This window comes from Phyllostomus hastatus, unplaced genomic scaffold, assembly GCF_019186645.2.
Source record: "Phyllostomus hastatus isolate PE091 unplaced genomic scaffold, TTU_PhHast_1.1 phas_contig_17, whole genome shotgun sequence".
Taxonomy (NCBI): Eukaryota; Metazoa; Chordata; class Mammalia; order Chiroptera; family Phyllostomidae; genus Phyllostomus; species Phyllostomus hastatus.
In genome coordinates this window covers 17280763-17296826 of record NW_025333664.1, presented here as the reverse complement: position 1 = coordinate 17296826, position 16064 = coordinate 17280763, and the positions used below count along the sequence as shown (strand labels likewise).

The 16064-nt window shown below is 44.0% G+C and overlaps 1 protein-coding gene across 3 annotated transcripts in view; it reads right to left on the bottom strand.

Annotated features, from left to right (window-relative positions):
* The window catches only part of SAMHD1 (SAM and HD domain containing deoxynucleoside triphosphate triphosphohydrolase 1), a 50505-nt gene extending 44766 nt beyond the window's left edge, over positions 1-5739 (bottom strand). For all 3 annotated transcript variants that reach the window (XM_045832744.1, XM_045832742.1, XM_045832743.1), the window contains exons 1-2: positions 5443-5739; positions 1162-1228 (exon numbers count right to left, since the gene is read on the bottom strand). In XM_045832744.1, coding sequence (XP_045688700.1) covers positions 1162-1228; positions 5443-5650 — 275 coding nt within the window. In that variant the 5' untranslated portion in view covers positions 5651-5739. The remainder of the gene's footprint in view (positions 1-1161; positions 1229-5442) is intronic.
* Positions 5740-16064: the final 10325 nt, after the last annotated feature.

Below are 16064 nucleotides of genomic sequence, written 5' to 3'. Positions count from 1 at the left end.
GATCAAGATAGGGTTCTAGCCTCAAGTTTTCTTGCCAACATTTTCCTTTTAATTTTGGGAGGACATTTATTAAAGCTGAGGACAGTGACACAAGGAAGGGCTTAGGATAGAAGAAGCAACAGGAGCCCTGGCTGGGTAGCTCAGTTGGTTTGAGCATCATCCCCATACGCCAAGGTTGTGGCTTCCAGCCCTAGTCAGGGCACATACAAGAGTCACCCCCAATGAATGCATATGTAAGAGGAACAACAAAACAATGCTCTCTCTCTCTCTCCATTTCTCTGTCTCTAAAATCAATAAATAAATTAAAAAAAAGAAACAGTAAAGAACCTAGCCACTTAAGCCACTTAGACAAGGCTTTGGCTCTCTAGAGATCTTATAGGAAAGAAGTGAGCCAAGGCAGGGCTGCTGTTGGCTCACTGAAAAGTCGGAGAGAAGGGGGCCTTGTAGGCAGGTTCGGGGGTTAGCCCAGGAGAAGCTGCCACTGCTCATTGCTCCCCTGCTTGCAAATCTCCTGGAGACCCTTATAGTTTAGGAGAAAAAAATAAAGATGCACTTATAAGAGGGAAGAAAGGCGTGGGTGTGCTCCCCAGAGGGAAAGCACCTCTTGCAAACACTTTCTGCTCCTCTCAGTTCATATATATTCTGATGTGCATAATTCAATTATCCTGAACTTGAGAGAAAAACATTAGTTACTACCAGCTTCATGTAGGCTTGTCAGCAAAATTTTAAAAAAAAAAGTAATCATTATGCCCTGGCTGGTGTGGCTCAGTGAATTCAGCATCGGCCTGTGAACCAAAGGGTTGCCAGTTCAATTCCAGTCACGGCACATGCCTGGGTTGCAGGGCGGGCCAAAACCCCAGTAGGGGGTGTCCAAGAGACAACCGCACATTGATGTTTCTCTCCCTCTCTCCTTCCCCTCTCTAAAAATAAATAAATAAAATCTTTTTTTTAAAGGAATCATAATTATTATTAAATATAGAATTTGTACAGCAAATGTAAACAGAAACAACTGTGTTAACCATCAGGCAGTGGATTGTTTTAAAACACTTCCTAGATCTAAAATGTGGACAGTTAATAGCAGCAATTTGGGGCTTTGTCACTCAAAGGTGAATAAAAAGGTCCCAAGTATGGTTGGCTACAAGTGAATTTTATCGTTCTTACCTCATTCCAAATTTTTCAAGGCCAGACTTAGTAAGAAGGAACAGTTTTGGACCTGTGATTTTATTTTCTATGAAAGAAAAGGGAGAAAAGAGGTGAATGATTTTAGCATTTACAACATATGCTTTTCAATTTCTTTCCGTGGGAGCCCCCAGAACTTACTTAGATCCACATTTACTGAGTGCACCCACCCCAGGCAGCGGACTGTGTCAATACCACTGTTCTGATTTGCCACTCGGAAGGCCTTAATGTTAATTAGAAAACTGTATCAAGAGGCTTTTCTGATAAATCAGGTGAAACTTTTCAAATGACTTAAGTAAATTATTTGTAAGGAAGTCCAGCTGCAAAACTGGACTTCCAAATAGTCAAGGTTTGGGGCTGGGTAGGGAAGGTCTATTGCTCTTAGAATAGTCAGGTCAAAAACACAGCCTGAGACGTGATGGCCAAAGACATGATGTAGTTCTAAAACCTCCAAGTAAAGCATACCGTATTCTGTGTTTTGAAAGACACATATTGGCTTTATATTTCTTTCTCTTTCTATATAATAAATTCTAGTCTGTCCTGACCTCAGCTTCTAGAACTCTGGACTATTTTCAAACAAACAAAAATCTTCCTAAAGATAACAAGAATCCTTTAGATACAGAGAATAAGCTGATGGTTACAAAAGGGGAGGGGGAGGATGGGTGAAAAAAATTTTTTATGTGGAGGTCTATTTTCCATGGCCACACTTTAAAAAAAAAGAGGTAATAAGTGAAAATGAAGAAGTAATTTCCATAAAGAAAAAAAGTTAAATGAAAAGAACATTGTTTATACTTTTCTATCATAAAAAAGTTATTCAATGAAAAAAATCCAAACAATACAAAAACATAAAGTATAAAACATCAAAACTTACGCAAATTCTCCCAATTACCATGGTTAACATTTTGGGCCATTCAAGACATTTATCTATGCAAGTATGTAATTTCACACAAATAAAATTGTTTATAATCTGTTTTTCCCCACCCTACTGACACTTTCATCAACTTTATTGGATTACCCATTTCTCCTATTATCAATCATCAAATATTCTTCAAACTAAATTTAAAAATCTGTATCTTAAAAATTACTGTTGAGACAATGTCTTTTTCTGTTTACTGGCTGGTTGTTGCTTGTCTGTTCCTGTGTTCTCATTTTTCCATTTTTTCCCCCTTGCTCTTAGTTGACTTTATAACTTTGAGAATGATCTCTAGTGAGTTTTTTTTATTGGTTTTTTGTTCCCTTATTGTTGAGGGGAATCCAACGGTTTTGTGAGAACACACATTAAGGTATAGCTGGCATGAATTCCAGAGTCTGCAGACCTGACCTTAGAGTCCAGCTCTGGGTTGTGGAACTGTGCACCTGGAAGCTGTATAATTTTGTTAACCAGCGTCACTCCAATACATTCAATAAAAAAGAGGAAAAAACCCAGCTCTGCTTTTTTCCCCAAGCTCTGTGGCCTCTGGAAAGTTACTTAACATCTTTGGACCTCAAACATATCATCTGTAAAAAATATATATATATATATATAAATATATAATATATATATATATATAAAATATATAAATATATATGGGGGTGGGCTGGGATGGGAGTAAAAGACAGAAAACTGTACTTGAACAACAACTAAAATAAAAAAATTAAAAATATATATATATATGGATTGTAGCCTCTAAATTTGAGAGTTCCTGTGAGGCTATTCCATAATGAGTAAAGGAATCCAGCACCTTGTGCTTAGTTTTGTTGTATAAAAACAAATTTGGCCCCGGCTGGTATAGCTCAGCGGATTGAGCACGGGCTGCAAACCAATGGACACTTGTCTGAGTTGCCAGCCAGATCTCCAGTAGGGGGCGCTTGAGAGGCAACCACACATTGATGTTTCTCTCCCTCCCTTTCCCTCTCTCTAAAAAAATAATAAAATCTTAAAAACAAAAACAAACAAACAAAAAAAACAACCTGGACTTAGATAGGGAGAGACTTTATTAGAAAGATGACTGCAGTAGGGAGAACATTCCAGTCTAAGAAATATATAAACAGCTCAAAATCAAAGAGAAAGCCCTGATTGGTGTGGCTCAGTGGGTTGCGCATTGTTTTACACACCACAAACAGTAAGGTTTTTGGGTAAGGCCTCCAGCTGCGGGCGCATGAGAGGCAACTAACAATGTTCGTTTGTCTCCCTTTCTCCCTCCCTTCCCCAAATAAAATCTTCAAAACAAAAAAATCAAACAGAAAGAGGTGTTTATTTTTTAAAAATATAGACTAAACGAGGATCAAGCAGAGATAAGCAGAATCTTTGGAGGGGAAGAGACCCCAGTGGGGTCCGATAGGGCTGATCAGGAGGCATATTCCACTTTTTTAGTGTTTGCTCAGTTTTGGAGGCAAGCGCGAGTTCGGGGGCTTGAAGGAGAAAGAGAAGCCTGACTAAAATCTGATCAAGACAAAGCAGACAGTAATAAAGAGGCAACTGTGAATACTTGATCAGTTACCAACTAAAAGTGAGCCGTGTCTCCTATTGGCATTAGACTGTGGGCTCAAGAGAAAGATAATTTTGAAAATTGATGAATTAATTTACAGAATACTGCTGCAACAGAGAGCCAACATAGCCAATCACATTTTGGAGACAGAAAATATAAAACTACTTCATCCCTACTTGTTGCTATTTAAAGAAAAATTCCAATCCCAGCAGTGGAAAAAAAATAGAAGGGGGAAAGGGGGGATAAGAGAAGCACAATTTCTATACCCATCGAATTATCTTTAAGTTGAACCATTAGGTTCCTTCCATCCTAGTTCCGCCGCCTAGGCAAACAAGCCCCGAGGCGATTGCAAGTCTGCAGAATATGCAAATGCCACCAACTTCTACTGAACACCTCAGAGGAAGAAGCCAGACAAATTCAGCTTTACACCCATTAGGGGAAGTTGGGCTGGTAAAATCAATTGAAAGGCACAACCTGCCCTGGCTTGCTGTGGCTCAGCTGGCTGGACATCGTCCTGCAAAGCGCAGGGTTGCGGGTTCCATTCCCGGTGAGGGCACATGCCTGGCTTACAGGTTCAGTTTCCCCAATCCCGCCGCCCGTGCGGGATTGAGGCTTCTCTCTCACATCGATGTTTGCCTCCCTCTCTTTCTCTCTCCCTGCCCCCTCCCTAAAAAGATCAATAAAATCTTACACACACACACACACACACACACAACGCACACACACAAAACGCACACACACAAAACGCACACCTCCCCATGTGGTGTGATGTGGCCAAGCTGCGGGGTGCTGGGAGTTCAGGGGTCAACCCCGCAGTGTCCAGATTTAGCAAGCGAAACTGCTTTCGGAGAAGAAAACGCGATCAACAGTCGACAAACACACACGCACAAACACACACGCACGGAGCCCCAACCGGGATGCTGCGGGAGGCGCCGGCGATTCGGAGATCAGCCCAGCAAATTCCCTGTCCTCCAGAAACTCCCACATTGTGGGGGTGGAGGGGTGTGTGTGTGAAGGAAACTGAAACTTAAAATCAAAACTCATTTTAATGTGGCAAGTGTTCAAGGAGCTCAGTTGCCAGAGGGATTTCCCATTTAGGGGAACCTGAAACACAGCAATCCTCCGACCAAGGTCTGGCGAAAGCGATCTTCTAACTCAAAAACGGGAGCCGAAGGAAAGCAGATGACAGCTGGTGGCGGGGGGGGGGAGGGACTGAGCAGAAAAGAAAAAGGACTCATGGACAACAGGGTGGTGATTGCTGGGGGGAGGGGGTATAAGGGGACTAAACGGTAATGGGAAAAATATAGTAAAGTTTATCTATTTAAAAAAAAAAGCGGGGGAGGGGGGGTGTCAAGTCTCGGCTGTCCGGCGCCCGGGTGTCAAGTTCCTTTGGAAACCCACCAGAGTTAGAACGACTGCCCCACACGCAAGCTCATGACCGCCAAAGTTCGCTTCCTTCCCACGAGACCCCTGCCCCTGCCGCTCCAGCTTCTCCTTCCACCATCACAGGGTTGTCCCTCCTGGGCGCCGCCCCCTGCGGTGCCTCCCGCTGCAGGTCTCCCTGCCGCGCCTCAGGTCCCCTTCTCAGAAGGGCTCTCCGCCTCAGGTCATCCCTCCGCGGGCGCCCCCGGCCTCAGGTCCGCCCCCTCTGGTGCCTCCCGCGTCAGGTCCCCCCTCGCCGCCTTGGGTCCTCTTTGAGGTCCCCTGCTCACTGCCCCGGGGCGCCCTTTCTCAGGCCTGCTGACCCCGCCTCGGGTCGCCGTCCCTCAGCCCCTCAGCCCTCTAGCCCTCCTACCTTGGAAGCGTTTCAGCAGTGCGGGATCTTTGAAACCATTGAGCTGTAGGAAGGAGCACACCTGCTCCACGGTCCAGTCCTGACGGTCGGGGTGGAGTTCGGGACCTGGGGAACTCCTCACCGCTGCGAAAGACACGTTTTGCTGCGTTCCTGGGCTGCCATCGCGTCGGGGCCGCTTGGGGGTCTTCTCACAGTCGGCTTTCTGCATGACTGCACCTAGCTCCCGGAGCTCGGAGCAGCACAGTCAAGAACCGCGGCGTGCAGCTCTGGCGCAGGCGCACTGAAAACCCGACACGGGGGGCCAGTCCTCTCAGCCTTACCAGCTACTGTCTTTTGCGCATGCGTACTGACAGCCCGGCCCTTGGGGAAGGACAGTGCAGCCCCTTCAGACCTGGCCCCTTGCGCAAGCGCAAAGACCATCCAGTGGACCTCAACTGCGCCCCGGCGTTTAGGGGAAACCGAGCAGGGAAAAGCAGAAGCAGGGGTAATGTTAATAGCGGGGAGGGCAAGAAAAGAGTGGGCCCCGCAACGCGTAGAAGTCAGGCTTCTGTCAGTAGCAGGAAGGGTACAGTCCTCCAGACGAGTACCCCAGGCTCGAATCTGATGTTTCAGATTCCCCAAACTTGAAACCTAAAAGGCCATCAGACTGCCAGAATCTTCTCAGTTAAGAGAAAAATGGTCAAGAAGCTGAAGTGGAAGACCCTGAAATGATTTCAAATTTGATGTAAGAGCATCTTCTTGCATTTCACAAACTCGACAGTATTTCTGGCCAGTGAGAGGGCCCTGGGGAAGCCTGTCCATGGACCCTTAGCCTATCTTCAGATTTCCATACAGAAGATGACTTGGAACTTCTCTCCAAAAGAATCCTCAAGCCCTCTCTCCATCCCAAACCCTTGCCCAGAGGCAAGGGGGTGGCCAGTCTGATTACTTAAAATTTATCTTCAAGACTCATCAAGAAAAATGTGGGGACATACATGGGGGTTGTGCAACGAGGAAGAGAGGAACTGTGCAATGGCCGCCCTTGGAGTGGTGAGGAGGAGGGAGGCAGCAGCGAAGCACTGAGCCCCATCCCCTCTGTGTGTGTAATCAAACCTGTTCAGGGAAAAAAAAATCTTCAATGACTTAGGAAGTCTGGCCAGAAAGTATCCAGCCATGTACTATGACAAATAGAGACATGTAGTGAAGAAGATACAAGAAACATTGTACGTAGGACAAGGACACCTCAGTCCCCTTCAAAGTAGGTATCTTAGGACCTCACACAGTTCTCTCTCATCCCCTCAGCCCTCTAGCTGCTGTCGAGTTTTCCTGAATTTCATCGAGGGTCTGAAATCTCTTCCCTTTCAAGGTGATTTTAGTTTTGGGAAAAGGTGGAAGTTGCAGGGCACCATATCTAGGCCATAAGCGGGGCTGAGTGACCTGGGTGATTTGATGTTTTGCCAAAAAATCTCTGCATGAGATATGATGCATGAGTGGATGTGTTGTATGATGAAGCTGCCAATCACCAGTTGCCCATAACTGCAGCTTTCTGAATCATCTGAATAGTTTCCAAAGAGGAATGTTCAAGCATGACACAAAATTTGATGCAGATTTGCTGCTCTAGTCGCTCAGTCATTTTGAATGTGACGGCTACACAGTACAAATGCTCACTCATAGGTACTACCACCCCTCTGACTAGTACAGTAAAGTCCAGTCCACTCTCCTTGGCTGCCAGGTTACGTCGATGTTGAGTAAACTGTTCTTGTTATATTAACAATGGCTGGACTTTTTCCCCACAGACCTTGTATACTACCTGGTGGTAATATCCTGAGAAAATGGCAAGCATCTACCCGTCTCCTTAGCCACTCTGGGGCAAGACCCAACTTCCCTATAAATCCTGCACTGTGTGGCTGTGGCTGGACAGCTCAGTCCATCCTGAAACGCCAAGGTTGCAGGTTCCACCCCTGGTCATGGCACATACAAGGATCAACCCAAGAATACATAAGTAGTGGAACAACAAATTAATGTCTACCTGTCTGTCTCTCTCTCTTCCTCCCTTTCTCTCTCAAATCAATAAAAACATTTTTTTAAAGAAAAATTTTGGTCCATGCAATTAACTGGTAAAAGGACTACCACCACTACTACTAAAGCCAGTACAACTTTATATCAACCCAGCCATAGACCTATCTAGAGGATCAAGGATGTATGAAGCAGATGATCAAGCAGTATGAAATAGTAGGCTAGTGGTGCACAAAACATTCTTAGTAAACACTTAGAGCTTTCCTGTGTGCCAGGAACTGTTCTAAGGGCTTTACAAATATTTATTCATTTAAGTATCACAATAACCTTAGGATGTAAGGAAAATAGAAATAAGTTAGTAATTTGCCAAGTAACACGCCTTGAAAGTGATGAAACGTACCCATACAATGTAGCCTGGTTGCAAAATTTATGCTCTTAATCACTTGCCAGCAATTGTTTGTCAATGAGAGTTTTGATATAAAATTATTTTATATTAGTTAACCCAAAATTTGAAATGGCTTCCTTGTCCTATAGACCTGTGAGAGAAGGTATAGAGAGGTGTACTGACCCTTCATCTGCACAGAAGGGCCGCACTCAGCAAAATCCATGAGCCCCAAAATCTGAGAAAAGACCAGACACTTACCAAGACTTGTGAAACCGAAACAAGAGGGTAAAATAACAACACACAGCATACATGTGAAAGACCTGTATTTCAACTTGGAAATGGCTGGCTTGAAGACTTGTGTTTATAAGACCAGTGGGGAAATCTGCCCTGACAGCAAGTTCTTCTGGGCAGAGGATGGTATAAGCAGGTGATATATAAATGTATAATCGCTGGGTTTGCTCAAAATCAGTTGCTTTGAGAACTTTAATTTTCTATTTGTTTTTGTCTGGTAAAGAGCGTATGTAACTTGATACCATATTTATTATTTTTCCTCTAATCCCCTACTGCTAGGGGTCCTACCTCTTGTGCTAGTTGGTTGGTTACTTCTTCAAGGCCCCATGACTGCTAAGTGACAAAGTTGAGATTTAAAGCTGACTGTAAAGCTTGGGCACTTTCCAGTTTGCCACTTCATTTAATTCCACTTAAGTCCTGGTGATCCTATTCCATCCAATCACTTTACAACCTGGGAACAAGTACTTACTGGAAACAGCCCCTGTGCCGGGTCACACTGAGAGAAATAAGTGCTTGAGCTCTTCTCGTACCTCACTGTGTTGGGACTAGAAAAGACTGTAAATTCAATTAGCTTAAGGCCCATTTCTTATTGACCTCAAATACTCACAGCAGCACTTTCCTGCTCTTCCCCAGCTACCTTCCCACCCGCCCACCCAGATGAGCTAAGTGCTTTTATTTCTGGCAGCATTACCCTGTGGTTTTATATCTCTCCACAGTTTCCTCTTCAACCAGTGCTGTTGCATCCTGATGAAGCTCCTGATTCTTTATTACTTCCTCTTCAATCTTTACTGAACCTAACCTCCTCAAGACACTCTTTTATTCCCCACCCGCCCAAAGCCAAAAGCCAAGCCAAAGTTCTTTTTAAAATAATTTAAAATTTTTTTTTTAAATTTAATGATTTGTGTGTGTGTGTGTGTGTGTGTGAGAGAGAGAGAGAGAGAGAGAGAGAGAGAGAGAGAGGGAGAGAGAGGAATATTGTTGTTCCACTTATGTATATATTCATTGGTTTCTTCTTGTATGTGCCCTGACTGGGGATGAAACCTGCAACTGTGGCATATTGGAATGATGCTCTAACCATCTGAGCTACCCAGCCAGAGCCAAAACTCTTTTTTTTTTTAAGTATTTCTTTTCATGTCTGATAGAAAACTTGGAAAATAAAATGTGTATGTACATAAATACAGATCCAAATATCATTTCCTGGTATGTACCTTATAAGTAAGACATTTCTATTCTTAGATATAGAAAGTTATCTCCAGGTCTGGGAATTCTTTGAGAAAAGGAGACCTTGCAAAATGACAATAGTTACCATACTCGAGTACCTAGTATGAGTCAGACATTGTGCTCGAGCTTTGCTTTATATCCATAATTTCTAATTCTCATAACAATGTCATTAGATAGGTACATATTATACTAGTTGGGCCTATTTGGTTATTAATATGTTTATTCATTCAACATATATTAATATTTACCAGGTACTTACTAACTTCCCTGACACGTAAGACACATCAATGAACAAAAGAAACAAAAATCCTTGCCCTTGAACTTCTGGTCAAGATGGCAGCATAGGTAAACATGGCTTGTCTCCTTGCAAACCCACACCAAAATTACAACTAAATTGTAAAACAACCATCACTCAGAGCCATCAGTAATTGAGTTGAATGGAAGTCTGGCAACTATGCAATTAAAGAAACCACATCCCTCCAGCTGGTAGGAGGGTCAAGACATGCAAAGCACTAGTCCCACACCCAAGTGTGGTGGATAAAAATTTGGGAGGGATATCTCAGGAGCGAGGGGAGTCCAGGCCTCCCAGTCCAGGGTTCCAGTGCCAGGAAGATAAGTCCCCGTAACTTCTGGCTGTGAAAATCAGTGGGGACTCAGTCAGTGGAAGAAACTTCTAGTGACCCAAGCAGTTCTTCTTAATGAACCCACCCATGGACTCACATACTCAGACTCACTCCCTCTGAGCTCAAGAACCGGAGTAGCAGCTTGAAAGGCACCAACAGCATACAGGGAGGAAGTGAAGGATCTGGCATCAAGGCGAGAACTGGGGGACAGCTTTCTCCCAAACAGAAAGGTGGCCAGAGGCCATTGTCCCTTTTCTGAATCCTATCCCCTCTGAGTCACAGAGCCAGCAGGTGGGTACCATATCTGAGACTATTTCAATCTGGCTAACACTGTTTGCCCTGACCTGGAGATGCCTTGAAACTTAGTCCTGACCAAATTATGGGCCCACCCAAGCTGTCACCAGAGACTTTTCCATATGAATGGCTGATCTTGGCTCATGCTTCACAACTTCTTAAGTCCTCTCAAACAAGCATCGGCAGACCTCAGTCAGCTTCCAGCCTCCATAACTCTTGCTAAATGGCCCCAGGCATAGCAGTAACAGCAGCCAGTCTCAATTCACAACTTGGCTTTGCCTTGGAATCTCCAAGCCCAGAACAAGTAACAAGTGACAGCCATTTGAGATTACTTTATAGCCCAGGCAGGGTGGCCCTGAGCAAAACACAGGTAGGGGCTGACCTTGGCCTGCACCACGTGGGAAACCCAGAGCCCGTGTTCCCAGTGGACAGCTACAGGCTACATTGGAGAACCACCATCCTGCCCCTGCACAGCTGCTCCTCCACGGAGGGCGGAGGTTGGTGGCCAGTGGTCACAGCCAGTCCTTGTAGCTGACTGGCTTGGGTAAATTCCTCCCATTGAACTGCCAACAGTAATCAAGGCTCAACCACAAGAGGTGAGTCTACTCAGCCCACATGAAGGACACACCTCAGGTACCCAGCTTGGGTGATAGAGGAGGCAGTGCCACTGGACCCTACAGGACAATTACTACATTGGGCTACGCTATCAAGACAGGGAGTCATAGCAGTTCTATCTAATACTTAGAAACATTCACAGAGAGGCTGCCAAAATGAGGAGACAAAGAAACATGGCCCAAATGGAAGAACAGATCAAAACTCCAGAAAACAACTAAACAAAATGGAGATGAGCAATCTATCAGATGCAGAGATCAAAACACTGGTTATAAGGATGCTCAAGGAATTTAGTCAGGACCTCAGCAGCATATAAAAGATCCAATCAGAAAAAAAAAGGATTCACTAATTGAAATTTAAAAAAAAAGAAACAGTTCACAGGGAAACAACAGTAGAGTAGATGAAGCTGAGAATCAAATCAATGATTTGGAACATACAGAGGCAAAAATCAAGCTATCAGAACAATACGAAGAAAAAAGGATCCAAAAAAATGAGGATAGTGTAAGCAACCTATGGGTTTTGCTCGCAACTTCGTGTTTCAACATTAGCATCATAAAGGTGTCAGAAAGAAAAGAAAAAAGCAAGAACTTGGAAATCTATTTGAAAAAAATAACAAAACATCCTTAATTTGATGAAGGAAATAGACATAGAAAGTCCAGGAAGCACAGAGAGTCCCAAATAAGATGGATGCAAAAAGGGCCACTCCAAGACACATCTTAATTAAAATGTCAAAGATTGAAGACAAAGAGGGAATCTTAAAACCAGCAAGATAAAAGCAGTTAGCTACCAACAAGGGAGCTCTCATAAGACTGTCAGCTGATTTCTCAGCAGACTTTGCAGGCCAGAAGGGATTGGCACGAAGTATTTGAAGTGATGAAAAGCAAGGACCTACAAACAAGATTATGCTACCCAGCAAGACTATCATTTAGAATCAAAGAGCAGATAAAGAGCTCTCCAGATAAGAAAAAGCTACAAGAGTTCATCACCACCAAACCAATATTAAAATAAAATGTTAGAGGAAGTTCTTTCAGAAAAAGAAGAAAAAAATAAGATAAAAATATGAATAATAAAATGGCAATAACTACATATCTATCAATAATTACTTTAAAAGTAAACAGATTAAATCAATATTACTCAGCTATTAAAAAGAATGAAATTTTGACATTTGCAACTACAAGGATGGATTTAGAGGGTGTTATCCTAAATGAAATAAGTCAGACAGAGAAAGACAAATACCATACAATTTCACTTATATGTGGAATACAAACGGAAAACAAACTCACAGATACAGAGAACATATGGATGGTTGCCCAATGGGAGGAGTGTTGGAGGGGGTGCATAAAAAAAAAAGAGCTAAAGATGTGTGAAAGTAAATCATCAAGTGTACAGATAGTTACGGGATGGTGTAAAGTTCAGCATAGGGAAGACAGTCAATTATATTGTGATAACTATGTACGGTGTCAGATGGGTACTAGACTTATCAGGGTGACCACTTCATAAGTCCTCTAAATGTCTAATCCCTAGTTTGTACACCTGAAACTAATATAATATTATAGGTCAACTTGTAATTGAAAAATAAAGAAGTTCCTATGGAGGTCATCCGATAATGTACCAGACTAATACTCCTCAAAACTTTCAAAGTCATCGAAGACAAGAGCCCGAGAAACTGTTGCAGTCAGAGGAGCCTGAGAACGTATGAGGATCATACGTTCCTCATGCATTGCATGCATTGCATGCATCACACAATGCATGCATTGCATACAATGCAATGTGGGATCCTGGAACAGAAAAAGGACATTAGGTAAAGCTGAGAAAATATGAATAAGATCTCCTTTTCTGGACTTGAATGATAATGCATCAATATTGTTTCATCCATTATAACTAATGCACCAGACTAATGGAAGATGTTCATAATGGGGGAAACTGGGTGCTGAGTTTATGGGATCCTGAGTTCATGAGGACTCTGCACTATCTTCGTAATTTTTCTGTAAAATTGAAACTGTTCTAAAAAGTAAAGTTTATTTGAAATATTTCAATGAAACCAATACATACTGGCAGCTAAATCTAAAACAATAACAACAACAACAAATGGTGAATGACCACCACAGGCATCTGGGAGCCAGCAGAGACTGGAGGAAGACTGTGCTAGTGGCTGTTAAGCCCTGCAAATCTTGGATAAACAGTACAAACCCCCACCCTGAAGCCACAGCAAAATTCTCTAGTGACTAGCAATGTCTACATGCAAGATTAAGCAGAAGCTCTAAGCCTGAAAACCATGGGAACAAAGAAGGCATAAACAAGATGGGGTCAGAGAGACTGAGCATTTCACTCTACACTGCTTGCCTTTTAGGCAGTCCCAGGGACAGGCCATCCCATACTGGTAGAGTTTGGTTTATTGTGACTCCCTGTGAGTGTCTCAGTGTTTGGGGTGGGGTGACCATGTATTTGGAGGTTGGGATGCACATAAGGGAATGGCCAGACTACAGGGACTGGGGTACCCCTGTGTGAAATAGCTCACAGATCCTTTTAAAACTCATTGCTAGGAGCCAGTCTCTACTTTCATTTCACACATGTCATTGGTGCCTAAATTAAAATGGTAGTTGCATCAGTCAGTCTTATGGGGAGTCCCTAAACTACAAATAAGGGGAGTAATTTGCCAGTCCTATGGTTAGCTTTCTTAGAATCACTAGGAGAACTTTAAGTAAAACTCAGCACTGTGAACAGACCTTGGGTCTTTGATGAGAATACTCAGCCATGTGATTAACCAACTCAAAAGTTTATTTTATTGCACTTCCAACTACATGAGCCAATAAACTTCCTTAGTTTTTAAACCAGTGTCAGCTGGCCTTGGCCGGGTAGCTCAGTCAGAGCATTGTCCTGATATGCCAGGGCTGTGTGTTTGATCTCCACAGTCAGAGCACATACAAGAAGCAACCAATGAATGCATCAATAAATGGAATAAGAAATTGAGTTTCTCTTCCTCTCTCTCTGTTCCTTGAAGAACTTTGTCAACTTGAGAACCAAGGTGAGTTGGAATTTCTCTTGTGTTTTCAATTTTTGGATTGTTGCTCATTTGCAGCTGAAAGCATCCCTGACACCCCTCAAAACTTTAACACCCAACCGGGCTCTCTTTCAGAAATCCAGTGTTACCTTCTAACCAAGCAAACCAGGGCTCAATCATGTGGCGCCTTGACACAAGACCCAACAATTAGTGTTGAGGGACACAGGTTTTTATTAATGGAGTTCCAACCTCAAGGGTGGGGGGAGCTGAGAGCATCCTCACTCAGAGCCCTCCCCTCCCACGAGACCCAGCACTTCTCTCAGTCCCCAAAAGGCTACAAGCCAAAACCATGCCCAGAAGTTCCCCACATCTTTATCTGTCCTTAAGCTGGCTGCGCAAACAGATCTCCATCTTCCCTGGAATGTGCTCTTGAGGGTTTCAGAGTCTCTGTCCTCCCGCAGCAGCTCTCTCTCTCCTTCAGGACCTGGGGCATGCTGTTCTCAGCCTCCATGTAGCGGTTCAGGAAAACATACGCTGTTACACTGGGTCATGGCGGACAGAGTTCAGGGAGGCACACGTTCAAGAGAGTGGCTTCTCTGTATGTCCTTCAGAGAAGCCAAAGTACCTCCTGTCTCACTCCAAACTGCATGGCTCCTTCTCGTGGAGGGTCTCTCCTACACCAGACCTCTAGGCCACCTTCCTCCTATACCCTTCCAGCCTGCGTGGCTTCTTCTTCCCCTCTTTCAGCCCTTATTTTAAATGCTCCACCCAGAACTTCCTATGTGTCCTCATAGCCAGCCCCTCCTGGGATGTGCCATTTTTGCTAGTTCCCCTGTATCTTCTACCTTCTGTTGGCTGTCATCTTTAGTTCGGGCAAGAGTTCCCAGTGACTTGCCTCTTAGGCAGGAGCTGTACAAGCTCACCTCCCCTGCCCCCCCAGGCTAGGTCAGGAGGCCTGAATGCTCTCAGAGTCACACCTTTCACCCTTACCTTCAGGAAAGGCCCGGCTATTAACTTGCCATTGTTATGCAAAGTAACTTAGCTGCCTTATCCTTCACTTCCCCCCTCCCCCAACCAAGAGTTGTGGGGGTTTTCTCCTATTTTCAGGGGATCCTTGCTCTGTACCCCATTACAACCTGGCCATTTCCTTGTAGTGACACTTGCATCCAGTCCAATCTAGTCTGACTCATGCCTTACTGTTCCTAGTGAATGCCACTGTCAGTCAGGTTCACAAAGATTAAGTTTCTCAGGAATTCCTGGCCACTCACTGAGTGGACCTCACAGTGTTATGGACTGAACAGTGACCTCCCCACCCCTCACCCCCTCATATGTTGAAGGCCTAGCTCCCAACGTGACTGTATTTGGAAACAGGGCCTTTAAAGAAGTAACTAAGGTTAAATGAGGTCAAATGAGTGGGCCCCTAATCCAAATAGTACTGGCTTTGTTATAAGGAGAGACATCAGAAATCTCTCTTTCCCTGTGAGCACACACAGGAAAGACCCTGTGTAGACACAGTAAGATGGTGACCATCTGGAAGTCAGGAAGAGAGGTCTTACCAGAAACCACCCGTGCTGCTGTTAGCATAGGTAGCTAGATATTAAAAGAAGAGAAGGGAACAAAACTGACTAGGTTTACGTAGGTCAGAAGCTCAAGCTTCACACACTCCAGGGGACTACTGCACCCTCTTTCTTAAGACCTAATTCCTGAACAGGGCAGGAAGGATAGTTAACAGTCATTAGCCAGGATTACTGAGGACAGATTAAAAACAGCAGAAAAAAAAATTTTTTTTTCTGCTGGGTGTATGCGCAGTAGAAGCCAAGAGGGCTCAGAGGGAGGGCTGTCTATTTTGAGGCATGCGCAGTAGAAACTAAGGTGGCAACCATAAAGGGAAGTTGTCTAGACTGGAAAAAGGATTGGATTGGATAAGAGACACAGAACCCTGGAAGAGCTAGGAAATGGATTGGTTAGGGGAAGGGCCCAGCACAAGCCTACGAAGGATTGGGAAAGAAATTGGCCAGTTTGACATCCCAAGATAATATAATCAAAGCTTAACAAAGGCCTTTCTCTCAGTAATACATGTTTTTTACCTTTTCATTCACATGTTTTCTATCTGTAGCAGCCACATGGGCCTTGCAGCCACACAGGCCCAAGCACAGGCTCCAAGCACGATTCCAAGTGTGGGCCTGGCAACCCTGTGGTC